This window comes from Asparagus officinalis, chromosome 6, assembly GCF_001876935.1.
Source record: "Asparagus officinalis chromosome 6, Aspof.V1, whole genome shotgun sequence".
In the NCBI taxonomy this organism is placed as follows: domain Eukaryota; kingdom Viridiplantae; phylum Streptophyta; class Magnoliopsida; order Asparagales; family Asparagaceae; genus Asparagus; species Asparagus officinalis.
The window spans coordinates 34,765,903-34,780,350 of NC_033799.1; the positions used below are offsets into that span (position 1 = coordinate 34,765,903).

Below are 14,448 nucleotides of genomic sequence, written 5' to 3' on the forward strand. Positions count from 1 at the left end.
ACTACACATGTATGACCTCAGTACTCAAAGGGAAAAAACTAGGGGAAAAAACGACGAAAATTAAGAAAAGCAGAGGAGAACAACAGAACTAAACCCCCAGATCATTTAGCTGTGCAGATAAACTCTCGCTGGATGCACAAATCTCTACTTAATTGGACTCTGAGAAAGAATTTGATTTGCCGAGTTACTGCCTCCACCTCAGGGTTTCTCTTTCTGAAAACTAGATCATATGTAAGTGGCCAAGTAATGTAAACACAAGATGCCAATGGAAAATGAAATAGAGTACCAAATCCTACCTTTATCAGAGTAAAAAACCAGATGATCCACTCTTCATTACCGAAACCGCAGAAAGGACAATCAGGATATTTGCAAACCTCTTCTCATAAGACAAGGAAGCACCAATTTACATATGCAATTTCTTCTAAGTTGCATCTCAACAGAAAACCTAATAAATATCATCAATTCTGATTTCTAACCAGAAGAATAAAGCCTAAGCCTTATAACACTTCAAGATCTATACTACAGAGACCACTTTGAATTCATACTGTTTGCATCTGAAACAAATGTTTAAATTTGCTTCATGTCATTTCTCTGCCTACACTACTAGAGTAGTGTATATCAATTCACCTGCAACATAGACAAAAATATATGGGTGCATGCTAAAGATAGGACTTCAGACGGTTTACCATAGTCAAATACGGGTATGGACACGATCAGTAATACAGTGCAGTGTGCATATACTGGAGATCCAAAAATCCAATATAAACATCACCACTAATAGCTATTCATACACGAAGAACACTAGAATGTTTAATTGAAAAACTATAGCCATGTGTTTAAAGAAACTCCTTAGATTATAGAACGCGTAGGTACACAAATGGTGAATATCCTTTAGACAATTTAATACAGAAGTACCAATATGGTATAAATGCATCTATTGATCAAATAGAGTTGCCAGTCCTTCACTCGTGCACTGAATTTATAAAAGACATAGAACTACAATACATCTATATATCATAATTTTTCGAACTATCTAACAAGCATCCACCATTATCCGAGTACCGTTGTGCACGTGGCTTCTACAAAACATCCTTGATTCCCTACAGAATAGTCTTCTTCTTCTATGACTGAAATCACTTTTCAAATATCATAGGCATCAATTTCTATATCAAAGTTTTCTTAGAGTGCAGGTCGCTTCTGTGCCTTCCCTGTAATAAAAGCAAATAATCTAATGCTACGCATAGCCAAAGGGAAGGCTTCACCAAATATAATTGTTATCTTACTTCTATTATCTTGTGAATTAATATATGAACTATCTTGTTCTCTAGATTTGGCTAAATATAAAATGCACTTGCGATGTTTCGGTGAGACATTGTGTAGGCATCTTAATATATACTTCTAATAATTTAGTTCAAGCAATCTTAACTGTCCGTGATGATGACTTAATATCCCTCTAATGAAATACATCATTTCTTTGGTTCTATTAGGAACAAAAATTCATTGATAACTAAACAAATCCGGGAAAGGTGTTGAGCTTTTCTTACTGTCAAGATACCATGTACAATTACATAAAACTAGAAACCAGTATCTTTATTGTATTACTGTCCCCATAATGTCGATGATCAGAATAGATATGAATAAATATTTGCGATCTAGATCCAACTAGATCAAATAAATTACAAATAATTGACAAAACAAATCACCCACTCTTAGAATGGATGAGCGTAGTTAAGCAGACTAAGAATACACAATTATTAGATATCCTTGATTCTATAAGATACCAGAAACTACATACTTCCAGCCTTCCACCTTCTGAAACATAGGAAAAAGTGTAAGGAGAAAAATTAGAAAGAACAGATGATTTCTATGTAATGTTCTAAATTTAGCAGGACAATTACACAGTAAACTACAAAAACAAAAATCCAAGTTAAGATGTTTGCAGTAATCTAGGCATTGGCGAGCCTGAGCCATTGGATGAGAGAAGTTAAAGCTTTTGAATCCAATTGATTAGCTGCTCCTTATGCTATTGGCAATTTAAGCTTTTAACTGAACTGAGAGTGCCATCCCGGACGAGGGCCAATTCAAACTCTTCTAGAACCTTCACAATCTGCCAAAACTCGGGTCTCTTTTATCAGCCTATTCGCATATATGAAAATATTTGCCTCTGTCTTATGAAGACATCGACATCATACAACTAAAAGAATGAAAAAAATAACTTGTATAACAGGTAACATTGTGGTAACTAGGTGTTTTGATAAATTATGGTGTTGTTATTTAATCTAATGATAGTGTTCTTAAGTCATCAAGGCAATAGATATTAGAAGGATAACAATATCAAAAATAAAAAATAAAAGACAGTTCTGCCGACAAAAACATTGATGCCTTGTGTAATATAGAACTAGATAATGGGTTTATCTTTGTGTCCATGCAGATAAAAAGTGTCAATGGACCCTTCCACTAGACCAAAACTCTAAAGTCATGATCAATATTGATTGTTATAACTTTATGTTCTTAACATTGCCGCTACAGGTTGAATGCTCTTTACATAGGCTAAAACCTGGACATACAGAGATATCTTTTTTTTTTAATCCCCTTTAAAAATTTGTGGACTCACATAGAGTTATCATTTTTTTTAAATCCACTTTAAAACATCGTAGCAGTAAAACCTAGGTTTATTTTGATACCATGTCAAAGAACAACCCTTCCACCATCCCAAAACTTCGAAGTAATAATAAGGGTTGAAGGTTGTAATTTATACTCTAGCAAAGAGAAGATAAATTTTGACGGAGTCCTGAATACAAAAAAAAAACCTAAAATAACAATAGGAACAAGAATAATACCTTGTCAACCACAGCAAATGCTGCTTGAGCTGGTGACTTGTCCTCATAAGGTATTCTTCCTGTTACCATCTCCCATAAAACTAATCCAAAACTATAGACATCAACCTTTCGACCATATGGTTTATGCTTAATCATTTCGGGCGCCATCCAACGCAACGTTCCAGTATCTTCTGTTAATGCATCACAATGTACCTCCTCACAAGCTATCCCAAAGTCAGCAATCTTTACATAAAACTCATCATCAAATAGAACGTTTTCAGGTTTCAGGTCACAGTGAATAATCCCTTGGGAATGAATATATTCCATACCACGGCCAATGTCTAGAGCAATCGAAACCAGTTTCTCCATTGAAAGGGTTTTGTGCTCAAGTTTGTGAAGGAACGCTCTTAGAGAACCTCCGGAGAGATATTCGGTAACAATGAAAAATACCGGTGGATTTCTACATGCTGCCGCCAGCTGCATTATATACATAGAGAATTACGTAAAGTTGTATATCTTTTACTAGTTAATTGTGAAACTTATATGAATGAGAACTATTCTAGTTAATGAAGAACATGTGTTGGGGTTGAACACACAACCCTTGTCCTTCCGGATCTTGTGCCGAAAGTAGGCAAGCAGGAAATCACAGCAAATAAAAGAAAAAACTTGCAGGAAAGAATAATAAAACCAGAGAACACCAGATTTAATGAGGTTTGGCAAACGTGCCTACTTCCTCAGGAGCCACACTATAAAAACTTGGTTAATTGAAGAAGATTACAATGCCCACAAATAGATTTTTATCTCTCTAAGATCTCTCTGATAGAATCTTCTCAAAACCCTCTTTTTCTATGTTGCTTTTAACCCTAAAATCGTTTAGGTATATATAGCATCCTGGCCCAAATCAGCTTCCCAAACGAATCAGGAAACTGGAAAAACCGATTCCGGTCGACCGGACCATGGGTGTCGATCGACCGGCCAGAACACACTAATTTACAGGGTTTTTGTGCATGTTGTCGGTCGATTGGATCAAGGCCCTCAGTCGACAGGCCAGAGCGCTGTTTCCAGCCTCGTTTCCTGCAGTCGCTTCGGTCGACCTGATCTTCTCCGTCGGTCGATCGACCTGAGATTTTTCAACCTCGCAGAATTGTTTCAGGTTTCGTTCTTCACACGACCAAAACCAACAATCTCCCACTTGGAGACGAAACCGCCTTCAACGAGCTCTCCCGAACTCCCGCTATCTTCGGTAGCATCTTCTCCTACTCGAAAAATTTATTCTTCAATCAATATCATCTCGGCGATCCCGCCGATCCTCCTGGTGTGGCTCCCCCTTCGCCTTCATCTTCTACACATGAAAGCCAACTGAAGTTACGCACAACTCTAGTTTGTCGATAGTCACTGTTTTCGTCAACATATTCGCAGGATTTTGGCTCTCTAAAATCTTCTCCAATTGTAACTTGCCGTCCACAATCTGCGAGCGTATTAAGTGGTAATGTACGTTGATGTGCTTCGTTCTGACATGATATACTAGATTCTTGGTAATGTATATAACACTCTGGCTATCACAATAAAGAACGTTGTTCCCCTGCTTCAAACCCAACTCTTCTAGACACCTGGTCAACCAAATCATCTTCTTGCTGGCTACAGTCACTGCGATATACTCTGCCTCAGTCGTGGACAATGTTACTATCTTCTGCAAACGTGAGACTCAGCTCACTACTATCGACGCCAAAGTATAAACATACCCCATAGTGCTTCATCTTATATCATGATCATCGACAAAATCTGTATTCACGTATCCCCATAGTACCAACTCTTTCCTCCTGAAACACAATGGCATATCTGTAGTCTCTCTCAAGTAATGTAATATCCATTTCACGGACTCCCAATGCTGCTTTTCTGGATTGCTTGCAAACCTGCTAACAACTCTAACTACATGGGCCATATCCGGCCTTGTGCAAACTATCGCGTACATAAGGCTACCAATGACTGATGAGTATGACACTCTGCTCATGTACTCATTTTCTGCATCTGTCTTGGATGATTTCTCATCAGATAGCTTGAATTGACTTCCAAGCGGCATGCCGACGGGCTTAGCATTCTCCATGTTGAATCTCTAAATTACTTTCTCGATGTATTCAAATTGACTCAACTTTAACGCCCCTTCAGCTTCATCTCTACTGATTCGCATCCTAAGAATTTGCTTCACTGCACCCAGATCACTCATAGCAAATTCCTTCGCTAATTGCTTCTTTAATTTGTTTATCTCCTCTAAACACGGTCCTGCAACTAACATGTCATCAGCATACAATTATAACACAATATAGCTGGACTCGAATCTTTGAAATAGTAACAATGATCTGAATTGCATCTTCCATAGCCATTGCTCTGCATGAAGTTGTCGAACTTTTTGTACCACTGTCTCGGAGCCTGTTTAAATCCGTACAAGCTCTTCTTGAGATTACACGTAATTTCTTTCTTTTCTTCTTCTATAAAATCAACATGTTGCTTCATGTAGATTTCTTCATCCTAGTCATCATGAAGAAAGGCAATCTTCACATCTAACTTCTCAAGGTAGAAATTTTCTGTAGCTACTAAGCTCAACATCACTCTAATGGTTGTAAGCTTCACATCGGGGGAAATTATCTCCATATAATCAACTCCTTCCTGCTGTCGGAACCCCTTCACGACTAATCTGGCCCTATACCTCTTGCTTCCATCACTCTCCTACTTGACCAGATAGACTTATTTGTTATATAAGGCTTTCTTCTATGCAGGTAGCTGGGCTAACTCCTATCTCTCATTAGTGTGTAGAGAATCTATCTCTTTTTGCATCGCATGCTCCCACTGCTGAGATTCACTCACTTGCATAGCATCCTTATAGCACTCTGGTTCTCCGCTATCTGTCAAAAGCAAATAATCTAGTGATGAAAGATATCTGGAATTCGATTTGGGTACCCTGGATGACCTCGTAAGCTACTCTCCCTAGGTAGTCGTCTCTGCACCTAAAGTCTCCTCCGTTCTTCGGTCAGAACTGATGTCATCGCCCCAATCTGAAAGTTTCTCCAAATCCTTATACTCGGATCCACCTATATCTGTAGTACTGTTCCCACTGCTTTGGCTATCCTTAGCATTGTCCCTGTCCTTGTATATCACCTCCTCATTGAATACGACGTCTCTGCTCCTGATGATCTTCCTGTTATTCTCATCCCACAAACGATACCCGAACTCATCAATGTCGTATCTAATGAATGTACACTTCTGTTACTTAGCTTCTAGCTTGTCCCTGACATGGACACTGATATGAATATATGTCACACAGCCAAATACTCGTAAATATGAGAGATTAACCTTCTTGTCACTCTGAACCTCTTCTAGAATCTCGAAATCTAATGGCACTGATAGTCCATGATCAATCAAGTAAGCTGCTGTATGCACTGCATCTGCCCAAAATGTCTTGGGTAGACCTGCATGTAGACACATGCACCTCGTACGCTCCGTTAATATCATGTTCATCCTTTCTGCAACACCGTTCTGTTGCAGCGTTCCTAGAGCAGGCCTCTCCAAACGAATTCTATTTAGAGAACAAAACCACTTGAACTCCTCCAGCTCGTATTCTTCACCGTTGTCTGATCCCAGACACTTCACCTTCAGATCTGTCTCATTCTTCACCATGGCTTTCCGCTTCTTAAAGATCCCAAACACCTCTGACTTGTGCTTTATGAAGTATACCCACACATTCCTCGAGTGATCGTCGATAAAGGTGACATAGTACGCTGAACCGCCAAGAGAAGACACGCTAGCTGGACCCCATACGCCTGTATGAACAAGCTCTAGCTTCTGAGCTTTAGGTAATCTTTCACTTTTTTCAAAGCTAACCCTCTTCTGCTTCCCGTAGATACAATCCTCGTAAACACCAACTTCTACTGAATCGATACTGGTTAGCTTTCCTGTGAGTGTATAATCTTTATTCCCTTCTCACTCATGTGTCCCACCCTATTGTGCCACAGATCTGCACTCTCCTTGTCAGCTACAACTGTAAGGGTGTCACTCACATGTAAAGTGAGGTTGAGCGTTCCTGTTTTGTTACCTCGGGCAACCACCATAGTATCGTCAGAGTTTTTCCATGAATTCTCGGTGAATGTTGAAACATAGCCTTCTACTCCAAGCTAGCCAACCAAAACAAGATTCCTTTTTAGCTTCGGTACGTGTCTGCTATTCTTCAGATTCCACTTAGAGCCCTTCATCTGAATCTGCATGTCACCTCTTCTAACAATACTGCTAGGTTCGTTATCCCCTAAGTACACTTTCTCAAAGTTTCCTATTACATAGTTCTGAAGAAGCTTCCTATTAGCAGTGGCGTGGAATGAGGCTTCTGAGTATATAACCCAAGAATCAGAATCGCTATCCATAGCAAGGATCAAGGCATCTTGCACGATGTGAGTCTCCTACTCGTTCGCATCCTTCTTTGGCACTTTACAGACTGAATACATATAGCCCTCTTGGCTGCAATTCTAACAATTCCCTTTGATAGACCTAACATTCGAGTTCGACCTCTTCTTCTTTAACTTTAACCGATTCCTGTTCTGGTTACCCTTCTTCTGGCTTCGGCCTCTCTGTTTGAGATTTAGGGTTGAACTTGAACCTTCTGATTCGAACGATTTCCTTCTAACCTCCTCGGATATAATTATGCTAACAACCTCGTCCAGCTTCAACTTCTTCTTCCCCGCCGAGTTGCTAATTACGGTCACGCAACCTGTCTAACAATCCAGCAACTACGATAGAATTAATAGGGCCTGCACTTCGTCATAAAACGTGATGTAAACGGAGATAAGTTGATCAACAATCATGTTGAACTCACTGAGGTGCATCATGAAGAAGCATCCTTCTGTCATATTGAGGTTGAAGAGCGTTTTCACGAGATGCACCTTGTTTGCGGCCGACAATTGTTTGTACATCTTTGCGAGCGCTTATATAATCCCCACCGTCGTCTTCTTCTTCAATATATTATGGGTGATCGATTTAGCGAGCGACAACCGGATTTGCCCTAAAGCCTTCCTATCTTGATGTTGAATAGCGTCTTGATGAGATGCACCTTATTTGCGGCTGACGGTTGCTCGTACATCTTCGCGAGCGCTTCCATAAGCTCCACCGTCGTCTTCTCCTTCAAAATATTATGGGTGACTGATTTAGTGAGCGATAATCGGATCTACCCTAGAGCCTTCTGATCCAGTATTTTCCAGTCCTCGTTTGATTCCTCTTTCTTTTTTCCCTTAGCCATGCCCATCAACGGATGGTAAAGATCCTTCTGGTACAGATAGTTCTCCATCTGTGACTTCTAGTAGGCAAAGTGTGATCCATCAAACTTCTGGATCTTTGATTTTCTTTCCTCTGCCATGTCTCTCGCACAAATTTTCTACCCGATGTGCTCTGATACCAATTGTTGGGGATTCGAATCATACAATCGAACCCGTACCCTTTCGGATTGTGTCGAAAGTAGACAAACAGGAAATCACAGCAAATAAAAGAAAAACTTGCATGAAAGATTAAACAAAACCAGAGAACATCAGATTTAACGAGGTTCGACAAATGTGCCTACATCCTCGAGAGCCACACAACAAAAACTAGATTAATTGAAGAAGATTACAATACCCACAAATAGGTTTTTATCTCTCTAAGATCTCTCTGAAAGAATTCTCTCAAAACCCTCTTATTCTATGTTGCTTTTAACCCTAAAATCATTTAGGTATATATAGCATCCTGGCCCAAAACAGTTTCCCAAACGAATTAGGAAACTAAAAAACCCGATTCCGGTCGACCGGACCATGGGTGTCGGTCGACCGGCCAGAACCCATTATTTTACAGGGTTTTCGTGCATGTTATCGGTCGAACGGATCAAGGCCCTCGGTCGACCGGCCAGAGCACTGTTTCCAGCCTCGTTTCCTATAGTCGCTTCGGTCGACCGGATCTCCTCCGTCGGTCGACCGACCCGAGATTTTTCAGCCTCGCAGAATTGTTTCAGGTTTCGTTCTTCACACGACCAAAACCAACAACATGTAAAAAAAAAAAATAATCAATAGCTTATTAATTAATAGGAATTTAATTCCTTATCATCAATAAACATAATCTCTAAACTAAGATTTATAGGAGAAGATTATTCTTTTCATATCTCACTGGTTATGTAAACTGTGATCAACAAAGATTACAAGCAAAACTTTTGAAAGCAATAACAATGTAGCATTCATAGTCTTTGCAAAGTAGAGAGAAGGAAATCATGATGTGAAAATGTACTACATATCATGGGCACTTAATTAATATTTTGTCGTATGAGAGGGTAAGCATAACTGAAATAAGTTAGTTATTTTTTTGAAAAAAGGTTTGGGATTAATTTTTCATGAACACATCAGGTTGTAGTTGCAAATGTTAATTCTGTATACAATAAGAGTTCATAAAAAGTTCTTTCCTTAAAGATTGGCTCTTAAGAATTAGGAAAATTATTAATTTGTCTTACAATGCACAGAAGTAAGGGTTAATATCCTAGATGTGGATACTATCAATTGGTATTTGTTCTCAAATTAAAAATCCATACCGTGGGATGTGCTGTAGAACACATGGAGTACCTAAAACAATATCTTGAATGATTTCTTTGTGTTTTTTATCATATATCAAGGAACAAAAGATTAAGCAACTTCATGAAAATTCTGAAATATTGATTTTCATGACTTAAGACATGGGTAAAACATATTGAAATTCTTTGAAATTTTATTTCTAGATAGCTGATGTATACTAGATCTCATTCCACCGTACAGATTTTCAATTTGAAATCCGGATTCTTGATTGAATTGATAGTAATCACATTTTGGATATTATAAATAGTATTATAGCTCAACTCTGGCAATATTGAATTGACACATTATAACAAAACATCCAGTTCAGTGCAAATTTAGAGAATAATCAGAAAAACGAAGACATTCTCCAAAATAGAAGTTACAAATACAGAGCAAGAGTACCTTTATCACGTTACGATGGCACAAACGAGATAAGAAGTTCACTTCTCTAGTAAACTGCTGCTCCAATTGAGCAGCCATTGGGCCATTTTCATCATCATCAGGTTGCCTAACAATTTTAACTGCAACAGGCTTCTCTTTATAAACTCCATGATATAATCGACTGTGAGCTCCAGAGGCAAATCTGAGTCCAAGATACAGCTTCGAAAGATCAACCATCCACTCCTCAGTAGTGTCCAACGCACTAACTCTTGTTACTCTTCCAACTCCATCATCAAAATACCTCATCCAAGATTTCTCCTTTTGATGTTTAACTTTAACCTTGTTGGGTATTTTCATAGATGAGAAATGCTGAAGAGGGCTTGTTTGTGGAGATGTGGAATTTATAACCTCATGGTCTTGGAGTTCTTTAGAGAGCAATTTGAGGAATGATTTTCTTTTAGATCTTGGTCTTGCAGGAGGAGGAGTTGAGAATGTCCTTTTGATAGAAGATTTAGCTTCTTTGAATGTATCTCGGTCTAGTTGAGCCCTCACTGAAGTACTAGAAACCGAAAGAGAAGCATAGGAACTTATCAAAGAATCTGGAAGTGAAGATCTTGGTGTTCGCTTTAGCGGCGGGAGGCTTGAAGTTCGTACAATTGAGCTTTTTGTGTTCGATTTAGGCACATGATCACAATCAGTCGGTGATGAGATTGGTGCTAAGGTTGAATAATTTGGTATAGAACTCTTTGGCTTTAAGCCTAGACTTCGGTCAATTGAATGAGAACCATGGGAACTTATTAAAGAGTCTAAAACTAAACATCTTGGTTTTACTTCTTGATTAATAGCATATTTGGGAGCCACCTTGGCTAAAGGTGGAAGACTAGAAGTTCGTGCAATTGAGCTCTTTGTGTTTGATTTTGCTACATGATCACGATTAGTTAGTGATAGTATTGGTACTAAGTTTGAAGAATTTAGTATAGAACTCTTTGGCTTCAAGTTTAGACTTTGATCAACTGAATGAGAACAATAGGAACTTGTCAAAAAGTCTGTAAGTGAAGATCTTGTTGTTTGATTTAATTGTGGGAGACTAGAAGTTCGTGCAATTGAGCTCTTTGTGTTTGATTTAGCTACACGATCATGATCAGTTCGTAATGAGATTGGTGCTAAGTTTGAAGAATTTGGCATAGATATCTTTGGCTTCAAGTCTAAACTGTGATCAACTGAAAGAGAACCATAGGAAGTTTTTAAAGAGTCTGAAAGTAAAGATCTTGGTGTTAGTTCTTGATCAATATCATATTCGGAGGGCAATTTGGCCAATGGAGGGAGACTAGAAGTTCGTGCAATTGAACTCTTTGTGTTTGATTTTGGTAATGAGATCGATGCTAAATTTGAAGGGTTTGGTATAGTACTCTTTGACTTCAAGTCTAGACTTTGATCAGATTTGACAGAGAGAGGAACAGTGGTTAATCTTGAAGAATCTATAAGATGACATACTGTGTGAGAAAACTTTGCTCTTCTAACCCAAGAATTACTCTCGTCCTCCATCTTTCCAAACTTAGTTAAATTTAATTATGAATTCAATTGAAATCAATCACTTCAACTATGAAGTAGAAACTTGATTCATCTAAGAAAATCCTACCAAAAAAACCTCTTTATTTTACCTCAAATAACATCATGAACAATTGCTTTGAATGCCCAAAACCAATTGAACTCCTCAATAGAGAACCTACAACAAAATAAATTATTTTGAAAAAACAAAAGCCAAGCCATTACAAACCCATCTCTAAAACCATGCCAATGACACGAAAATCACATAAAATCTCTTCTTTTGACCAAACTCATCTCTTCTTTCCATTCACTAACACAAAGATCATATTAAAATCTCTTTTCGTCACAAAATTAAGTGGAATGATTGTACGCAATCAATGGGTATGAGGCCTTTTCTAATTTTAAGCAATGATAATCTAATAAAAACAAGCAGAAAACAATAAAAATGGTACCTTTAAGATCAATGGAAAAAGGGAATTAACTGATTAAGATTGTATCGTCTTTGTATCTTTCTATTTTTGGGAGCTAATATTGATTGAGTACTGACCGTTAGTTGGTAATGATTCTATATATACTTCTGTTGGATTGGGTTTTTGACCTTTGCTTGTTAAAGTTACACTGCTTTTCTCTCACCGTACTCTTGTTGGGTTGTAGCATGTGGGGTTAGTTGGGTCCCTGAAATTTTGGTAGTTTGGATAATATTTTATAATTGGATTCTTGGAGAATGTGTTCGGAACAAGATTTGGCTTTTAAAATTTATCGTTTGTACTATAAAATTTACTAGCGTGAACACCATGTAAAGCATAACATATTTTTTTTTCACTACAGTAATCCCGGTTATAACTGTTACAGTAAATTTTTGAATTTTTTGAATTGCTATAGTATCCTGTCTCTGCTACAGCATCCCCCCGTGTGCTACAATATTTTTAAAAAAACACAGTGTCCATTTTCATGTTTACTACAATAATAATGCTACAGTAAATGCTACTGTAGTATTTACTGTAGTATGAATAGTGAATCTTGGGTTCTCCCATTTGTATAGAGGAGTAGATCCATAAAGTCTTTAGCTTGAGCTCTAATTGCTGCCATGATGATCTGAGCTTTGAAGTAATTTATACATAAAGGACTATTTTCGCCTCGTGCTTCTCTCTATGGCAACGTGTCAACATCGTATTTAACGCTTGGCCGGTGCCATCAGGACTCTAACACTGATAGCCTTTATGACTCATCGGACCACGTGGGGCACCGCCATACCGGCACTCACTTCTTATTTAATGTTGAAGTGATCCTCCCCGCAATCACTGGTCGACACCTGTAAAGCAAGTGCTGACGTGGCCGCTGGCCCATACTTCTCCACCGCCTCTTAGTGCTCGGCCGAAGTGACCAGTCTGTCCTTACCACTTTAGTATAAATACAAGTACTATTTCAACTTGGACTGGATCCATAATTCTGGATTTTAATCCAAATTCTCTAAAATTTGATTTGCACACACACAAGAACTCTTAAAGTTCTTATTGACCTCATTCATGTTCATCAGCTAACTTGATCGTCGGAGGTAAACAGGGGAATCAAACCCCATCCTCTTACGATTTTCTACATGTGTAGATTTTTCAGATACCAAGCTTAAGAACCAGATATAAAGTTAGGGGTGAGAAAGCGGCCCCCTCATCAATCCTTAACAAATTCATCCTAACACGGATACATATTGACTGTATGATCACTTAACATCAACAGTTTGCCGCCCACCGTCGGGCTTCCTTTCTTTTTTGAGAAAACATGTTAGGTTCTGAATAAGGGTCCAACCAGTCTCACCCTGTAAAACGATACCAGAGCTACGTTACTCGAGCCCACCTTGAGAAAACTACTTACATGCTCTCTCAGTCTTTCAAAGAGCAATTTGTCGTCTTTACTGACGAACTTCTTAGTTAGCTTCCACAGGCGCAATGAACTACCTCAGCTCACCCTCCACCCTCTGGAGAACAGCGGTCTGGGACTCATACCCCTACTGGAGCTCAGCGAGTAGTCCAGCCTCGGACTCCTCAGGCTGCTGCCAAACAAAGAGGGAATTGCATTGAACACGCATCCCCACCATAACATTGACCAGCTCGTGCTGACGAGTCTCGCTGACATCATTTTCGTCACCAAGAGGCCTATGATGATAGCCAAGGCCCAGGCCACCTTGTGGATCGTGCCAGGAGAGTGGTCTCTAAGACTCTCCTCCATCGTCGCGCCTCTCCTGCCCCCTCTATTACCTTTGGGGCCTCCAGATACGCCATCGGGGGAACACCCCTCTCTCAAACGACCTTATACATGCCCCACGTAAGAAGTTCAAGATGACTCATGTAGAGAAATACAAAGGCAAGGGAGACCCTTCCAAGCATGTTCAGAATTACTATGATATGATGAGCATGCTCCAAGCATCGGAAGCTATCATCTATTGAGGCTTTCCTATCACTCTTTCAGGGAGTGCCAAGCTCTAGTGGAATGCTCTTGAGAAGAAGTCCATTAGTAGTTTTCAACAGCTCAGCTGGAAGTTCATCCATCACTTCCTGGCTAATACCAAACAAAAATTACCCTCTCATGTGTTGATTTAGATGAGACAAGGGCCCGTAGAGAGCCTCCAAGCCTACTTCAAAATATTTCAAATAAAGAGGTTGGAGGTCAACGACCCAGGGAGTGCGGTCGCCATGTCTGCACTCGTCACTGGCCTGTATAGCAATGAATTAGTCGACTCGCTTACCAAGAAGTCGGTCGCCAACTATAAGTAGTTGATGGCCAAGGCTCATGGGTATATGGACATGGAGGATGCCCATGCCTACAAGGCACCATCCAGAGCCACAAAGACCTTCGCAGCCATAACCTTAGAAGAACTAGCTATCTCTACCACCCCGTCGACTCTAGCGATAATTCTGGCAGTGGCACCAATACCAGAGTCGGACAGGAGCCCCCCTGTGAGATGAAAGTGGCCAAGAGACCGCCCAAGAGTCGACTCTCGTTCCAATCAGTCCAATAGGAGGGACCGACATAGAGACCAGCCGCCAAGGCCAGCCCTTATAGTCCTCAACACATCCCTTGCATCGGCTCTCACTATGGTT

At 39.5% G+C, this 14,448-nt stretch overlaps 1 protein-coding gene across 1 annotated transcript; it reads right to left on the bottom strand.

Moving 5' to 3' along the window:
- LOC109846389 (dual specificity protein kinase splB-like) lies at positions 2,806–11,887 on the bottom strand. The gene is made up of 3 exons (XM_020415621.1): positions 11,806–11,887; positions 9,827–11,531; positions 2,806–3,296 (listed from the first exon to the last, which is right to left on the bottom strand). The coding sequence occupies exons 2-3, from the start codon at positions 11,348–11,350 to the stop codon at positions 2,811–2,813; spliced, it is 2,010 nt and encodes a 669-aa protein (XP_020271210.1). The 5' UTR covers positions 11,351–11,531; positions 11,806–11,887; the 3' UTR covers positions 2,806–2,810.